This window comes from Diabrotica virgifera, chromosome 7 (genome assembly GCF_917563875.1).
Source record: "Diabrotica virgifera virgifera chromosome 7, PGI_DIABVI_V3a".
In the NCBI taxonomy this organism is placed as follows: Eukaryota; Metazoa; Arthropoda; class Insecta; order Coleoptera; family Chrysomelidae; genus Diabrotica; species Diabrotica virgifera.
Window position 1 is genome coordinate 56,624,180 of NC_065449.1, and position 16,859 is coordinate 56,641,038.

General features: G+C 32.7%; 1 protein-coding gene across 3 annotated transcripts in view; it reads right to left on the reverse strand.

Annotated features, from left to right (window-relative positions):
* Nucleotides 1–16,859, reverse strand: part of LOC114339548 (zinc transporter 2) — a 151,645-nt gene that overhangs the window by 55,468 nt on the left and 79,318 nt on the right. For all 3 annotated transcript variants that reach the window (XM_050655550.1, XM_050655549.1, XM_050655551.1), the window contains exon 3: nt 9,657–9,841. In XM_050655550.1, coding sequence (XP_050511507.1) covers nt 9,657–9,841 — 185 coding nt within the window. The remainder of the gene's footprint in view (nt 1–9,656; nt 9,842–16,859) is intronic.

Genomic DNA, 16,859 nt, shown 5'->3' on the forward strand with positions numbered 1-16,859 from the left:
AAGTTTGACCAGCTTAGAATGATTAGTTAATAAAAAAAAATGGAGTTAAAAGCGAATAACGAATTTTTGTAGTTTGGAAAAAATGGCTTTTCTTCAGAATAGAAAGATTAGCATCAAAGATACGAAAACATGTTTAAATATTAAATTGTAGCTTGTTTAATTCCCAAGAACCTGGTTTACAAATTTTTTTTCTTTAACGGCAAAAATTGAGTGAGCTATTGACAATTAAAACTTGTAATAACATACAAAAACCACCTTTACCAACCCTTTCAAAGTCATCTCTTTTTGCGACTGAGGATTTTAAAAATATTTAATATTAATAGGCTTATAGATCTTATAAGAACCTACAAAATTCTTTTTTACCAAACTTTCTAAGATAAAAAATAAAAAAGTTACGGTTAAAAAATCAATATATTTTTCTGAAGAAAAAAGGAGAAATCCAATTGAAAGCATAATAATGTAAGTTAGCGGTATTTTTAGTCATTGGCCTTATTCATTCTTCTTTACTTATGTATTATTAATAGATTCTAGAAGTTTGACGGGCTTATATTGATTAGTTTTTAAGAAACTGGAGTTAAAAGCGAATAACGAATTTTTGTAGTTTGGTAAAAAATACCACTTTCTTCAGAATATAAAGATTAGCATCAGAGATACGAAAAAATGTTTAAATATGAAATTGTAGGTTATTTAATTTCCAAGAACTTGGTTGGAAAAATATTGATTTTTTCGATAGAAAACTAACACTTTCGATAACGAATAAATCGAAAACTATTAATTTTCTCAAAAAAATTTATAGAGTATATTTTGCTTAGAATGAACGTTGCGGTCAAAATATAATAAAAACATTTCCACCCCCGAGATGGGGTGGCAACCCTACTTATTCTCAAATTTTCAAGCAAATCGATCCATTCTGTAAAAATTGCGAGGTGAAAAGCTTCGGTTCCTGAACAATCAGTGCAACATGCGTAGAACCACTTGATTTAATGTAGGGTCTATTATGGTTTTTGGAGGAATTTATTTAACAGTGCGGACAGATCTTGTTCCTTTACGTGGAAGTTCTTTAAACAGTGACAGGTACATAAGCGATATTTGATCTGAACACGTTGTAGCTTTCGCTCCTTATATTTGTAACATGTTGTTGCTAATGCACGATAATACAAGACCTCACGTTGTACGAAGTATAACCGAATATTTACAATAGGTAAATCTTAGGACTTTGAATTGGCGACCACATAATCCAGATGTTAACCCGATCGAACAATTGTGGGACATAATTCGCAGAAGACTACGACAGCGTTTGCCTCCTCCTAGAACCCTACAAGAAGCAGAAACAGTAGTACTCGAGATTTGGAATAATATTGATCAAGACCAAAGCAAACCTAATTTCGAGTGTGTCTCGTCGATGTGATTAGAAGTAAAGGCGGAAACACGCGCTTCTAACGCGTATTGTGTTGATTTATTTTTGTTACTAATGATGGTATAACCTCTGCTTCTTACGTTATGCTAATAAAAACGTTTTACATTATAAAAGTACATATCTCTTTTGCTTGAACCTACTCATCACGGCCCGTGATTCACGGGTCAAATTCCTTGCAGCACGTTCCATTTCCGCCAAACAAGAAAAAAAATTACGGACTTAATTGAAAATTTAAATAATAAATCTATTAATTTTTTCAACAAACCAAACACTTTTTTACTGTTAACAATTTGACATCTATCAAATTGTTAATTTCTCATAGCTTACTTTAGGCTGGTTTATTAAACTAAGCAAAAAATGAGGATTTATTGATGAAAAACATGGCTAGTTGTTGTACCTTACTTTCTTATTATCCAACATAAGCGAATGAATCAAAAAACAAACTGTTAAGAAAGCCTAAGGTTACAATTTAGTTTTAATTTCAATATTTTATATATGCTAGAATATTCCACAGGATGTTCCGAATTTTGAACAAAAAAAAACACAGTATGATTGTTACACCTGGTGTACAATGACATTTACCTGTCTAGCAACAGTATTACTACATCGATATTCTTAAAGAATAAGGCTATAACACACTAAAAAAATCAATCAAATCGGACAACAAGTTTAGGAAATTCGAGACATCAAAAATGTCCTAGTTTTAAGGTGGTGCGTTAATTTTGCTGCTGAGTATATATTCAATTTTTATTTTATTATGGTATTTGTAAATAAGTATGACAAACTTTAAGGGATAATTCTACATGAAAAAATAATGACAGTTTGCTCGATAAAAATATGTCCGCAAGTGCTTCGTTTCGTAGATAAGTGGTGTTGAAATTACTCTTACAAACTAGCAATTTATTTGTTGCTCTATAACTGGTTGAGATATTCAAATGAAATTTACTGTGTTTTAAGAGGTAACTATTGCGCTTTTTTGACATGCAATTAAGAATTTTACATTCAACATTGGCGCGCACACGGGTAAGGGTCTGAAATTTTTTAAAGAAAAAAAATAGTACGCCACTGAGATATTTCAAATTAAAAATCATTTTTGAATGCCTCGTTCAATTTGTGACGAAAAAACATCTGCCTTCCCTTTTTTTAATACGACGCGCCGTTTTTATGTAAAAAATAAAACATCTTAACGCTTTTTTTTTTTTTTTTTTTTTTTTTTCTCCTGGAAGCCCTCTGTTGTGAACCGGTTGTACTGCAGCCACTTGGCTTATTGTACATCTTCCATTCGTTTATGAAACCCATTCCAGAATTCTGGAACCCTGTACCAGCTTGTACAGGTCTAGTGGGTGGGTGCCATATAAATTTGGAGTCATTTCTATGTCTCCGAAAAGTGTTTGCCGCCTCCGATCCAATGCCTCACAGTCATGCAAAATATGGTTGACTGTTTCAGGTTCTCTGTTACAGAGTCTGCAGCTCAAGTCTCCATGAAACAGCCCCATTGTATGCAGGTGACCCTTAACTGGCGCATGTCCAGTGAGGAAACCTGTTATGACTCTGAGCTGATTCCTGCTTGTTTTCAGCAGTAACTCAGCTCTACTAGCACATGTCCGTCCGATATACATCTTGCCATGTGTGTGACCGGGTACACTCTCCCAGTGTGAGTTGTGTTGGCTTCGAATCCAGGCTTTTTTTCGTTCACGGACGGTGCTTTTTGGCACTCCCACGGCCGGCTCTGGACCCAGGTATTTTGTAGCTGATGCTCTCTTGGCAAGTGCATCAGCTCTTTCATTGCCGTATATGCCCCGATGACCTGGAACCCATACCAGTATAACACTGTTATGTTGTGCCAGTCTATCAAGTTCTTGTCGACATTCCCACACCAGCCTAGAGTTCACCTTAGGGCTTATAAGAGCCCCAATGGCTGCTTGGCTATCTGTGCATATGTTAACCCGCTGCAGTTCGAATGCCCTCAGGTTGTTTTCTCTTGCACACTGCAAGATTGCAAAAATCTCTGCCTGAAATACGGAGGTACATTCTCCCAGTGGAATAGAAATGTTGAAATTTCCACCACTACAGAATATTCCTGCGCCCGAACCGTCTGCAGTTTTAGACCCGTCCGTATACCAGGTGCAACCCCGCAGTCTGGGTCGAGAGTTTCCTCTGTCCCATTCGTCTCGTGGGCAAATGTCCACTTGAAAAGGTACTTCAGGCATATATCTTGATGTCATATGGTCAGAAATCATCATCCATTCGGCATCATTAGTTTCATTCGTTATTTTACTATGTCCTGATTTAACTGGTACGTTGCTCAGGTTTTCTCGCAGTCTATAATAGCCCATTCTCGCCTCACCTCTTATTGTTATATGTAAAGGAGGGAGATCCAGTAGTGCCTCCATAGCTGCCGTAGGTGTGCCCCTCATAGCCCCCGTGATCCCGAGACAAGCAAGTCTTTGCACCTTGCTTAATTTGATGATGGCACTTTTTTGCTGCACTTTTGGCCACCATACCACTGATGCATATGTAATTGTGGGTTTTACCACCGTGTTATAAGTCCAATATACCATGTCTGGTCTCAAACCCCACATTTTTCCATGAGTACGTCTGGCTACCATTAACGTAGATACCACCCTCTTCGTTATTCTTTCTATCTGCTGATTCCAAGTAAGTCTTGAGTCTAATATTATCCCGAGATACTTTACTTCACTCACCAGATTTAAATGTACACCATTTAGACTTAGAGGACCCAATTCCTCTGAATTCCTTCTTTTAGTAAATTTCATGATTTTGGACTTTAGAGGACTGATGTTAAGCCCTACATTTGAAGTCCATTCTGTAACTACGGTCAGAGCCTGTTGCATTCGATCTCTGACTGTACCATTAAATTTTCCGTGGGCTAAGATGACTAGGTCATCCGCATAGCCCAGGACGTGATGCCTATCGTTGTCGAGTCTAGCGATCAGGCCATCCATGACCAGATTCCACAATAGAGGAGATAAGACTCCCCCTGTGGGCAGCCTCTGGCTACCTGAGCTGACACTGTATCCCCTAGCAACGTAGCATATATCACACGGCTTCTCAGCATGCAGTCTATCCATCTACAGCTTGTTTCGTCTATTCCTTTTAGACGGATCGCCCTTGTGATCGCTTCGTAGGAGGTGTTGTCAAATGCTCCCTCAATATCGAGAAATGCACCCAACATCACCTCTTGGTTTTCTAGAACGTACTCCACTCTCTGTACAAGATGGTGCAGTGCCGTTTCTGTGGAGACTCCCGCTCGATATGCATATTGTCCCTGATGTATCGGACTTTCAACCAATACACCGTCCCTGATATGCCTATCGAGCAGTTTTTCTAAGGTCTTTAGTACGAATGACATCAGACTTAATGGCCGCAGAGACTTGGCCCTTTCCTGTCCGATTTTGCCAGGTTTGGGTATAAAAGCCACCCTTATCAGCCTCCATGCTTTTGGTATGTACCCCAGCCCTAAACTAGCCTGCAGTATCTTACACAATTTTTTGAAAAGAAGGTCGTTTCCCTTCTGTAGAAGTATTGGATAAATTCCGTCCGGACCCGGTGATTTATATGGCTCGAATGAGTTTATTGCCCATTTGATTTTGTCCTGGTTTATAACTTCTTTTGCCACATGCCAGTTTTCCCTAGAACCATAATTCATGATATCCAGTCCGGTTTGCCATGTGTCTAGTGGTATCAGTTTTGTCTCAGACTCAGGAAAGTGCACCCTGAAAAGCTCTTTCAGGGTGTCTTCACCATTCTGAGTGTATTCACCTGACTCTTTTTGGAGCGAGGGAATACTTATCTGAGGGTCCTTTGAGAGAACTTTATGGAGCCTTGCCATTTCTGAAGTCCCTTCTATCTCTTCACAATGCCTTCTCCACGATTCTCTTTTTGCCCTTCTCAGTTCCTTATTGTAGTCAGTCAGAGCTTTGCGATAATCGCCCCACTCGCCTGACCTTTTGGCGAAATTAAATTTTCGTCTAACCTCTGTCCTTTGATTTGCAAGATTATGATTCTACCAGGGAACTTTCCTGTTGGAATTCCTCACTATCTCCGGACAGTTGTCTTCGAACGCTGACGTGACAATCTCTTGAAATTGTTCGGCAGCCATGTCTAGGTCCAATGTATGCCTTATCTTCCCGTTAATCCTGCCTAAGCTATATTCTATGTCTGCTTGATATGCTTCCCAGTTTGTTTTACGAGGATTACGATAAGTTTCCTTGATCTTAACGCTTACAAAGTATTCGATATATAGTCCAGAGGAATAAGGATTCTCTCAGGACACTCAAACATCCAGGTAGCTGACTACTTTTTTAGTTATTGTAGACCTATAGGAAGAAAACCTACCTGTTTCCTGCCTAGAGTTCGCGTCCATTTTTTAATTATTAACAATTTAGTGCAAAAAACGCGATTTTTTTCATTTTTTGCGCTCCATTAAATAGTTGACATAAAATTACAAAATTGGATTTTTTAGAACATTAAAAAAGCTTCAAAATACCGATTTTTGAATCTTAAAAAGTCAATTTGTTGCTTCGCAAATTGCAAAATAAATGAAAATCGATTTTTGTTAATACCTTTTACTAAATTTAACCTAGAATTTTAGGGTATCACCCAAAGTTGGGTATACTTATTGGTACTTAACAATCCCTCAAAATTTAAGACCGATCCATTAATTAGTTTAAAAGTTATTCTATTTGTTTATCCCAGAGACCTTTATTTTGCAATAACATAAGACAGAAAATAATGGACATAGGGCAATTCTGAGTATGCCATATGAAAGTAGAAGAGTGGTAGTATCAAAATGTATTAAAAAAAAAGATAGAAAAATTAATTAATATAGCCAAAAATCCTAATGCCAAATTTTCGAAATTTTGTAGTTTATAAACATTTAGAACAACTTTAAAAATATTATCCGTAGAAACAATCTTTTTATATATTCAAAAAGCTAGTATTTTAACACGAATTTTCAAATAAATAACAATTGGGACAAAGTTAGCATGTGTTTTTTTTAATTCACAGCTAATTTGTTTATAATAATTAAGGAATCTCATTAAGGATATTTTAAAGAATGGGATTTGTATTTTTTGCTAAAAAATTTGCACAAACATTGTACCTTCACAGCACCCTCTACAATTTTTCATAAATATAGTTCAAACGGTTACTAGAAGGAATCTACAAATCCACCGAGTTAAAATACCGAAAAAGCAATTTCAAGATAATAAAATTGTCTGTATCTCCGGATCAACTCAATGGATTTTGGTCTTCCTTTTTTTAATTTGTATGTAATTCCTACGTATATTACAAATATGCAATTTGTTTATAAATTTATTAATTAACAAACAGTCTAATTTGTTTAAACAATTCTTGAAAAAATATTTTTTTTACAAAAATCTATTTTTTTAATCATAGTATCATTAATGATCACAGAAAACGTTAAAGTACACTTTAATAAATAAATTATTTGTATTAGATAATTATTTATTGAAGATAATTTATTTATAAAAGTATACCTTAACTTTTTCTATGATTAATAACGATAGTATAAAAACATGGATTTTTGGGAAAAAATTATTCTTTCAAAAATTATTTAAACAAATTAGACTGTTTATTAATTAATAAATGTCTAGGCAAATTTCATATTTGTAATGTACAGAAAAATTACATATAAATTAAAAAAGAAAGATCCAAATACAGGGTGTCCAGAAACTCTCCCGACAAATGAAAACTGGAGATTCTTCAGATAATTTGAAGACAATTTAACCCAATTCACCTAGTTCGAAAATGATTCCTAAGGGAGATAGAGCCCTTTGAAGATGGCGTCATGGTATTAGTTTTGCTTAAATATCTCCAGAACGCTTCTACTTAGAAAAACGAAAACTGGTACACTTATTTATCTTGCAGAGATAAATCAATTATATCAATTACGAATTTCTAGTACCAGTCATAGGCGCCCGTTCTGGGTAGGGTAACGGTTACTTTATCATATAACTTTTTTATCTTTATCTTCTAAGCATTTTTATGCTGGATTAGTAAATTGTAAGGTATTCTAGTACTAAAAGATACTCTTGCTTTAAGCCGGTAGGATGCACCGTTTTCGATAAAAATAAATATGAAAATTTTTCGTTTGTTGAATTAAAAAAAAAAAAATTCAAAAAAAAACTGTTTAGAAAAACGAAAAGTGGTACGTTTATTTATCTTCTAGAGATAAATCGATTTCCTTAGTTGCGAAATTCTATTACCGGTCATATGCGTCCGTTTTGGGTAGGTCAATGGTTATTTTATAGCATAACTTTTTTGTCTTTAATTTTTAAACATTTTTGACACTTGGTGATTAAATTATGAGGTATTCTAGTACTAAAAGTTACTATTACTTTAAATCAGTAAAATACACAATCTCTTTTTGACAAAAATTTTAAAATTTTCTTCAAATTTAATCAACGAAAAATTTTCAAATTGATTTTTCTAGAAAACGGTGCATCCTATCGCATTAAAGCAAGAGTACCTTTTAGTACTAGAATACCTCACAATTTAATAATCCATTGTCAAGAAGGTTTAGAAGTTAAAGACAAAAAAGTTATGCGATAAAATACCAGTTGCCCTACCCAAAACGGGCGTCTATGACCGGTACTAGAAATTCGCAATTGATGGAATCGATTTATCTCTGGAAGGTAAATAAGCGTACCAGTTTTCGTTTTTCTGAATAACAGTGTTCTGGAGATATTTAACAAAAACTAATTCCCAGACGCCATCTTCAAAGAGCTGTAGCTCCCTCAGAAAGCATTTTCAGACTAGGTGAATTGGGTTAAATTGTCTTACAATTACCTGAAGAATCTCCTGTCTTCGTTTGTCGGGAGAGTTTCTGGACACCCTGTATATTCAGTAGATCCCGAGATATAGTAAATGATAGTAGTTTTAAGTTGCCCTTTTTAGTTTTTGAACTCGTGCATTTGTCGGTTCCCAGCTCCCCCTTCACTTACCAAGACTAGTCACCAATTGAACTACATTTTTAAAAATTCGTGAAAAATACCAGCATTTTGAAAATGTAAAATGATTCTTTCTACGGACAATATTTTTAAAGTTATTCTAAATGTTTATAAACTACAAAATTTCAAAAATTTGGCATTAGGATTTTTGACTATATTAGATAATTTTTTTATGTTTTTTTAGTACATTTTGATATTATCACTTTTCTACTTTAATTTGGCATACGCTGAATTGCCCGATCTTCATTATTTTCTGTCTTATGTTATTGCAAAATAAAGGTCTCTGGGATAAACAAATAGAATAACTTTTAAACTAATTAATGGGTCGGTCTCAAATTTTGAGGGTTTGTTAAGTACCCCAATACCCAACTTCGGGTGAAACACTAAAGTTCTAAGGTAGTTTTTGTAAAAGTTATTAACAAATACCGATTTTTTACTTATTTTGCCCTTTGCGTAGCAACAAATTAACTTTTTAACTTTTAAAAATCGGCATTTTGAAGGTTTTTTAATGTTCTAACAAATTAAATTTTGTAATTTTATGTCAACTATTTAGCTTTTGAAAGAAGTTCAAAAAATCGAAAAAGTCGCGATTTTTGCACTAAATTATTAATAATTAAAAAACGGACGCGAACTCTAGACAGGAAACAGGTAGGTTTTCTTCCTATTATAGGTCTGTATGTATGTATCGGTTTAGAACGTCTTTTGACGTTGTCCAATGCCTAACTTCCACGTCCTTCTATCATCCCATTGGCCATCTCTAAAATCCCTTGTACTCATTGCTTTGGTTACCCCTTCTTTCCATGTCTTTTTGGGCCTACAATAACTAAAAAAGTAGTCAGCCACCTGGATCTTTGAGTGTCCCGAACATGGTCTATTTCTGCTTATTTCCCTGGAGTAATAAGTTTCTATTATGAATGTATCGTTTATGTCGAATACTTTGTAAGCGTTCAGACGCTTTATTTTTTGCATAAAAACGGCGCGACGCCGACGTATGAAAAAAAGGAAAGATAGATTTTCTGTTACAAATTAAACGAGGAATTCAAAAATGATTTTTAATTTGAAACATCTCAGTGGCGTACTATTTTTATTTTTTATTCTGCACTTTGAGAGACTAAAAATAATTGTGCAAATTACACAACGTAACACACGCAACCCATAACCTAGTCACAATTTATAACAGCAAGAGCAGACATAATTGTTACTTTATATTTCAAGTTGCAACATGAATAAAAAAGTATACGTACCTAAGAAGAGCACCTATAACCTCGGCTCTGTAATACCCAAAAGTCATTCGTTTTGTAGGTGGTTTCTTCCCAACCCATATAGCCAATAAAGATATTAGAAATCCTATCAAGTCTGAAAATAAATGAGCCGCATCGGTCATTACAGCTAAACTTCCTGCAAGATATCCTCCTACTAATTCTGCTATCTGCAACATAATGTAATAGATATTTCTTAATATGTAGATATTTCTATACAGAGTGATTGATTAGTGGGGTAAAGCTCAATAGATCGTCTATACCAGTGATACTCAATCTGCGGCCCTCAGGGCCGCATGCGGCCCTCTAGCGTTTTTTATGCGGCCCGAAGGCTAACTAAAGGGCCCTGTAAACGATCAAATTATTTATTAAATTTCACGTGTTTTTCAAATTATTTGATAGTGTGCCGATGTGTTTGAGGCGTGTTTGTGCGTGAGGCAGACAATTCAATGACTTTAATTTTGAAATTAAATTGAAATTTTTTAAGAAATCTGATTAAAAAGCAGGCATTATTAACTTTGAATAATAAATTATTAAAGTTAGTGAACACATACCTATTTTAAAAATAATCAATACTTATTTACTAGATTGCAACGACTCATTTAGTAATCACACGAAAAATTCAGGTCCGGATTAACAAAAAAAAATTTAAATAATTGTGACTTTGAAACAACACCCTGTATATTAAAATTTTCAAAATTCGTTAGCACATTTGAAAAGAGCACAAAAACTAAGTTTAATTGCTCGCTTCAATTTTTTGCGCAAACAATTTAATGACATTAATTTTGAAATTATATCGATATTTTTGTTTTGCAAGTTCGAGTAAATTTTCTGCACAAAAAATAGAAGCGAACCATTAAAATTAGTTTTTGTGCTCTTTTTAAATGTGCAAACGGGTTTTGAAAATTTCAATATACAGGATGTTATTTCAAGGTCACAATGAATTTATAATTATGTTTAACCCGGGTCTGGATTTTTCTTGTGATTAGTAGTTGGGTGGTTTGGGTTCTAAATGTGACATATGTGTACCAAATCTTAAAAATATATACAAGGCTGTTCCAAAGTTATGGGTCCAGAAAAAATGGGCAAAATCGGTAAAACACCCTTTAACTCGGTTATAAAAATTGGTGGGGCAATAAATTCAGTATGTCTAGAACCGCCTCATTTACCTCTATTCACCAGTTAAACATTCCCGTTTCCCAATGAAACACACTGTATACTACTTCACCTTGATTGCGGCCCGCAAGCTGTTGCAATGGCTACTATGTGGCCCAGAAAAGAAAAAGGTTGAGTATCGCTGGTCTATACTAATAGATAGCAATAAAAGTTAATAACAAAAATTTTAGTCACCTTTGAGCTTCACATTATAAAATTAGTTAGAATGTTACAGGGTGTTCAATAACACAGGGGCAGACCAAACTTATGTTTATTTAAATGGAACACCCTATATTTTATTTTAAATTCGTATCCTGTTAACTGCTCCATCACAAAAATATAAAGGTTTATTATGTTATACAGGATACAACAGCAATGATTTATTAATGCCATATTTTTTTATTTATTGTCAAAATGTTCAAGAATTATTGATATTGCTAATTTTCTTTATATCAAATACAGGGTGAGTCAAAACGCAAGTATATTATTTTCTCAGTAATTTTAAATGGAACACCCTGTACCTATTTTATATCATTATTGAAAAGTACCATTACCGTACTTTAATTTTTAGATAACATTCCCTATGTCTAAATTTAGTAGTTGTCGAGATATTTTCATTTTTCAATGGACCAGTAGCGTGGCCATCCAAATCACCAGAATTTAATAAACTGGTCTGATTTTTTTGGGGTTACGTTAATAATGAAGTTTATAAAATACCTCCAACAACAAGGAATGCGATGAAAAATAGAATACAAAGTGTATTTCAATGTGTTAATTTACAAATGCTTTGTAGAGTACGTAGCTCAATCAATGATCGTTTTTAGGCGTGCATAAATGTGTTAGGAGGTAATTTTAAACACCTTATGTAATTAAATATTAAAAATATTTTATTAAAAGTAGCTTCTAATTTTTTCAAACATGTTTTTTTGCAAAATGTATTACTGATAAATTATGTTTCTTTCTTTATTTGTTACATTGTTACATTTACAAACAAAAGTAGTGTTTAATTATTGTCTTCGCAAAATGTTGTATTTTGCGTTTGTGTCTTTTTTTGTAAAATTTATTACTACTTTTCTTTCTTTATTTGTTACATTTACATAAAAAAGTAGTTTTTAATTGTTTCAAAAATGTTGCATGTTGTGGTTGTGTTTTTTTTTTGTAAAATGTATTACTAATAAATTATTTTTATTTCTTTATTTGCTACATTGTTACATTGATTACCGGATTGATAATCATTAATCGTCAATTGTCAATTCAGTCATGGCTTACTTAAAATTTAGGCAAATTTAGACATCTAAAATAATTTGCGCTGAAAAATGAAAATATCTCGAAAACTAATCAATTTGGCCTATATATAAAAATTAAAGTACATTGGTGATAAATTTATGATATAAAATACAGGGTGTTCCATTTAACATTACTGAGAAAATAATGTACTTGCGTTTTGACTCACCCTGTATTTGATATAAAGAAAATTAGCAATGTCAATATTTCTTGAAAATTTCGACAATAAATAAAAAAATATGGCATTAATAAACCATTGCTGTTGTGTTTATTTTTATTTATACAGGGAGTTGAACTTGTTCCGATTTTCATACAAAATTGGTTATAACTTTGTAAATACCCTGTGTAACATAACAAACCTTTATATTTTGTGATGGACAAGTTAACAGGATTTCGAATTTAAAATAAAATATAGGGTGTTCCATTTAAAAAAACATAAGTTTGATCTGCCACTGTGTTATCGAACACCCTGTAACATTCTAACTAATTTTGTAATATGAAGCGCAAAGGTGGCTAAAATTTTGTTATTAACTTTTATTGATATCTATTACTATAGCGGATCTAGTGAGCTTTACCCCACTAGTCAATCAACCTGTAATATTAAGAACATTTAACATATTTTGTTTCACGCCATACTCGGTGCAAAATGATACAAAATGATAGCGGTTTAGATGGATAAACTGTTTGATGCATTAGTAGAATAGATTCCTAGCATCGCCCAATGGTTTGGTTAAGCCATTAGTTTACAGTTTACTTTAACCGTTATCGACATTAACTTCATCTTTCCTCGTTACAGGTTGCTAAAGGCATATCTTTTGAACTCCCGCCACTTTTGCAAATTTTACCAATACACATTCAACCCTCTTACACGCCAGCTAAGCTGTGTTAATCGCAAATAACGTTAAGAAATTCAATGTCAAAATCTTGACCTTTTTATTGTGTGTTCTGTTCTGAAGTAAAATTTAAGACACAACTTAAAAAAGTTAAACAAGAGAAAAGAGAAAATTCTCCTTTGGGTCGGAATGCAGAGTTCTTGGTAGCTATCTTAGTCGAGGAAATGAAGTTGGAAAAATGGCAAAACCTCGCAATTTTTTCGTCCAGCATCGATTTGTACAAAAATTTGGGATTAGGCTCATTTCACCCTCTAGTTCATTTTCTATATTAAGCCGTTGTGCGCCTTTAATTTTTTAAGGGTGAAAACCACCCCTAATTGTAAATTAGGAATAATTAATTCATCAGTATGTTTTTGTGATAATGTTTCGATTAGAGATTTAAACCATATTTTCTTGGAATGCAAAATTAACGAGAGATATATAAATCAATTATATTACAATTTACGACAAACACAAGTTCATTTTCCAATTAGTATAGAATATCTACAGTTGTCATAAAATGGAAATATTTAAATTACTCATAAACTACTTGAAAGAAACAAATATAATCATTTAAGTGAAATACGTATAAATATAACAAAACTAATAAATTGATGTAAAAATAAAATAAAAATCTGTGGCTAACGGACTCGCATCCAAGCCATTTTTTCACACACACACACACACACCCCTAATTGTAAAAAATTATAAAATAACATTTTAAACTTTAATATTGTCAACATTTGCTTCTTATTAGTTACATAATGATTGTTTGGTGCTTTAAGATATAATATCACAATATTTCAACCCTTAAAACCACCCTTGTTGGAGCTATATATGAAAAGTTTACTTATCCTAAAAGAATAATTTCGGCTTGCATCAATTTACATAAAAATTTGGGGTTAGAATCATCTTACCCTGCACTTCATATTCTATATCATGCTCAAGGGCATTGATTATTTTTAGAGGTGTAAACTACCCTTATTGTCAAAAATTATATAAAAACATTGTAAACTTTAATATACGCTCTGAGCTTCGCTGGTGTTGCTCCTGGCGGATTACTAATTCAACTTTCACCGGTAATTTTTAAATTTATTATTTAATTGTTATCGCTTAGTATTTACAACGTAAAAAAGTAATTAAATTGTAATCGTTTTTTTTTAAGATTTTGCTAATCATTTTGACGTTCTATTGATAAAATATGAATTTCTTACTTCGGATACTTTCACAATTATCTTGTAGATGGCGCAGATTAATTTAGAATTACATATTACGGAACCTTAAAAAAACTTAAATTCAGCATTTAAAACGTAAGTATATTTAAGGTAAAAATATATACCACAGCTTTGACCAACTAATATTTTTTATAATTAATATCTTTAATTTAAATTTTAAATTAATCACTTTGACATTTATGTCAAATTTTCAGTAAACGTTTACAGACTTGCCACTAGTGGCGTTCGCGAATTTGTAAATATCCCCTCTACGTACGAGCTCACAGCGTATAGGTAAAATTTGATAATGACTGGTTAAATAATGATTGTTTTATGCTTTAGGATATAATATCATAATACTTCAACCCTTAAAAACCACCCTTAATAACATTGCAATTTTTATAAGTAGACAATTTAATAGATCTATACAGAAAAAAAGTAGAATTAAAGAATTAGAAAAACATTTATTTACACAAAAATACGAATTTAAAAATATATAAAAATACACATACAAATAGTTTTTTAGTCATTCAGTATACGAACCGGCTCTGTGGTATTATATAGGTACATTGAAAATGCTCTAAAGGGGACTATTCGAATTTTTCGAAAAAAAAATTAGTTTGATAAACATAGCTCCTTCATTTTTGGCGATAAAAAGATTTTTCAATATTAGTTTTGTAGGATTTTTGAGGAGTAATAAGACTGTGTAAATTAAATTCCGTAAGATCCCTTAATTTTTAATTGAGGTGGGTTTAAAGGGCTCAAATAAGGGGGTGTTTGCTCGTAAATAGATGTTTTAAAGAGCTATATCTCGCTAACTGTTCACTGTAATGAAAATCTATGCATAAGAATATTTTAGCTATTAAAAAAGCTACAATTTAGTAGTCTATCATTTTTTTCGTATCTCCAGTATTTTCGGAGATATTTTGAAGAAAATGATAAAAAATGCATAATTGCAAAAATACATTTTTTTTAAACTTCAATTTTTCTAAAAGTAGGCCTTTTAAATAGGTCAAACTTCTTGGGTGTATTGATAATATAAATATAAAAGGAATTACAGAAAGGCGAAGACCAATTTTTAGTTACAAGGGTAGTTAGGGGGTTGTTTTCACTGTTTTTTCCGTAGAGAAAAATAGGTACCGACTTTTTTTTGATCATAAGTTGCTCAATTTTTATGCTAGAAACTTTTTATTATTTTTTTGAAAGATCTTATTGTATGCTTGAAAAAACATCATGTAAGTTTTCCTGGAAAAATGCAAAGTTTTCACGTTATTTGGCTTTGATTATTTCAAGTTATGCATTTGACGAAAAAAGCTAACCTTTATCATGCTGTATCTCGGTTTGTATTGGTCGTAAAAATATTATAGAAAACAGTTTAGTTTGCGTTACTAAAAGATACAATTTTGATTTCTACAGTTTTTTTGAATAAATGCATACTTTTCGAGTTATTCTCAAAAAACCCTATACAAAAGTCGATTTTTCCGTCGAAAAACTGTTACTCTCAACCACGAATAACTCGAAAATTCCCACCCCCGAGATGGGGTGGCAACTACCCCCAAGGTTTTAGCGTACAGCAGCATGATATAGAAAATGATCCTTGCACTATTCCCTACCTTCTGTGAAAATTTCAAGTAAATCCATGCTGAACGAAAAAATTGCGAGCCAAAATGCTTCATTTCCTCGACTATCTGTAATCTGAGCTTTTTAAAATTTATAAAGTAAACAGACCGATAAATAGCGGACATGGGAGAATCTACAATTTGCATTGATCACCTGTCCGCTTATCTATTATAGATAAAAATCTAACAGAATGTCTACTTCCTTAGTACTCAGCAGAGCCTATTTTACTTCAAATCAGGCCCGAGGCACTACACAATTTTCGGGCCCCTAAATATAATTTAATAATAATAGTAACTTTTTTAAATGTATTAATTATTTAAGTAATAGAAATATAGTTGCACAAGAAAATAAAAATTTTATTAACAATAAATAAAATTTATATTTAAACAATTACACATTGTTTAAGGGGATAGGCGCAAACTTTCGGCTTCAATGCTATACGATGCTATTTAAAAACATTCGTTTTTTTCGAAGCCTGAGAAAACTAATAAGTATTTTTGAAAAATTAATACGCAGAATGAAAGATTACGTTTTTTCCCCTGGAAGGAAGCCATCTGTGTTGTGAACCGGGTGTACTGTAGCCACTTTACTCCAGGCTGTGGGTGAAAAATAGGTCGATTTCAGGATATAATTCAGGAATTTTTGAAACCTATCAGGTGTTGTAAAGGACGATGCCAGGAATAACTTCTACTAAAATGTGACCAAAAATATTGTGAGCTTTTTTTGTTATTGCGATTTTAATTTGTTAAATTTGCAATTTTTAAAGATTTTTAAGTTTGCAGCTTAGGATATTGATTCTAGAGAAAAACTTTTTAATAGAAAGTTGTAGTAAATTAAAAAACCTACAATTTGAGCTATGGTAAGTTTAATTCCGTTTATTGGTTATTGCAAAACAGCCTGCGAAAGGTCCAAAATGGCCGTTTTTTACAATTGCGTTATTTATTGTACTAATCATTTTTTTTATTTTTTAAAGCTTTAAAATGAAGATCTTTCAATTCCAAACATAAAAAGAATTGTAAGGCCGGATTAACGAATTTGTTGCT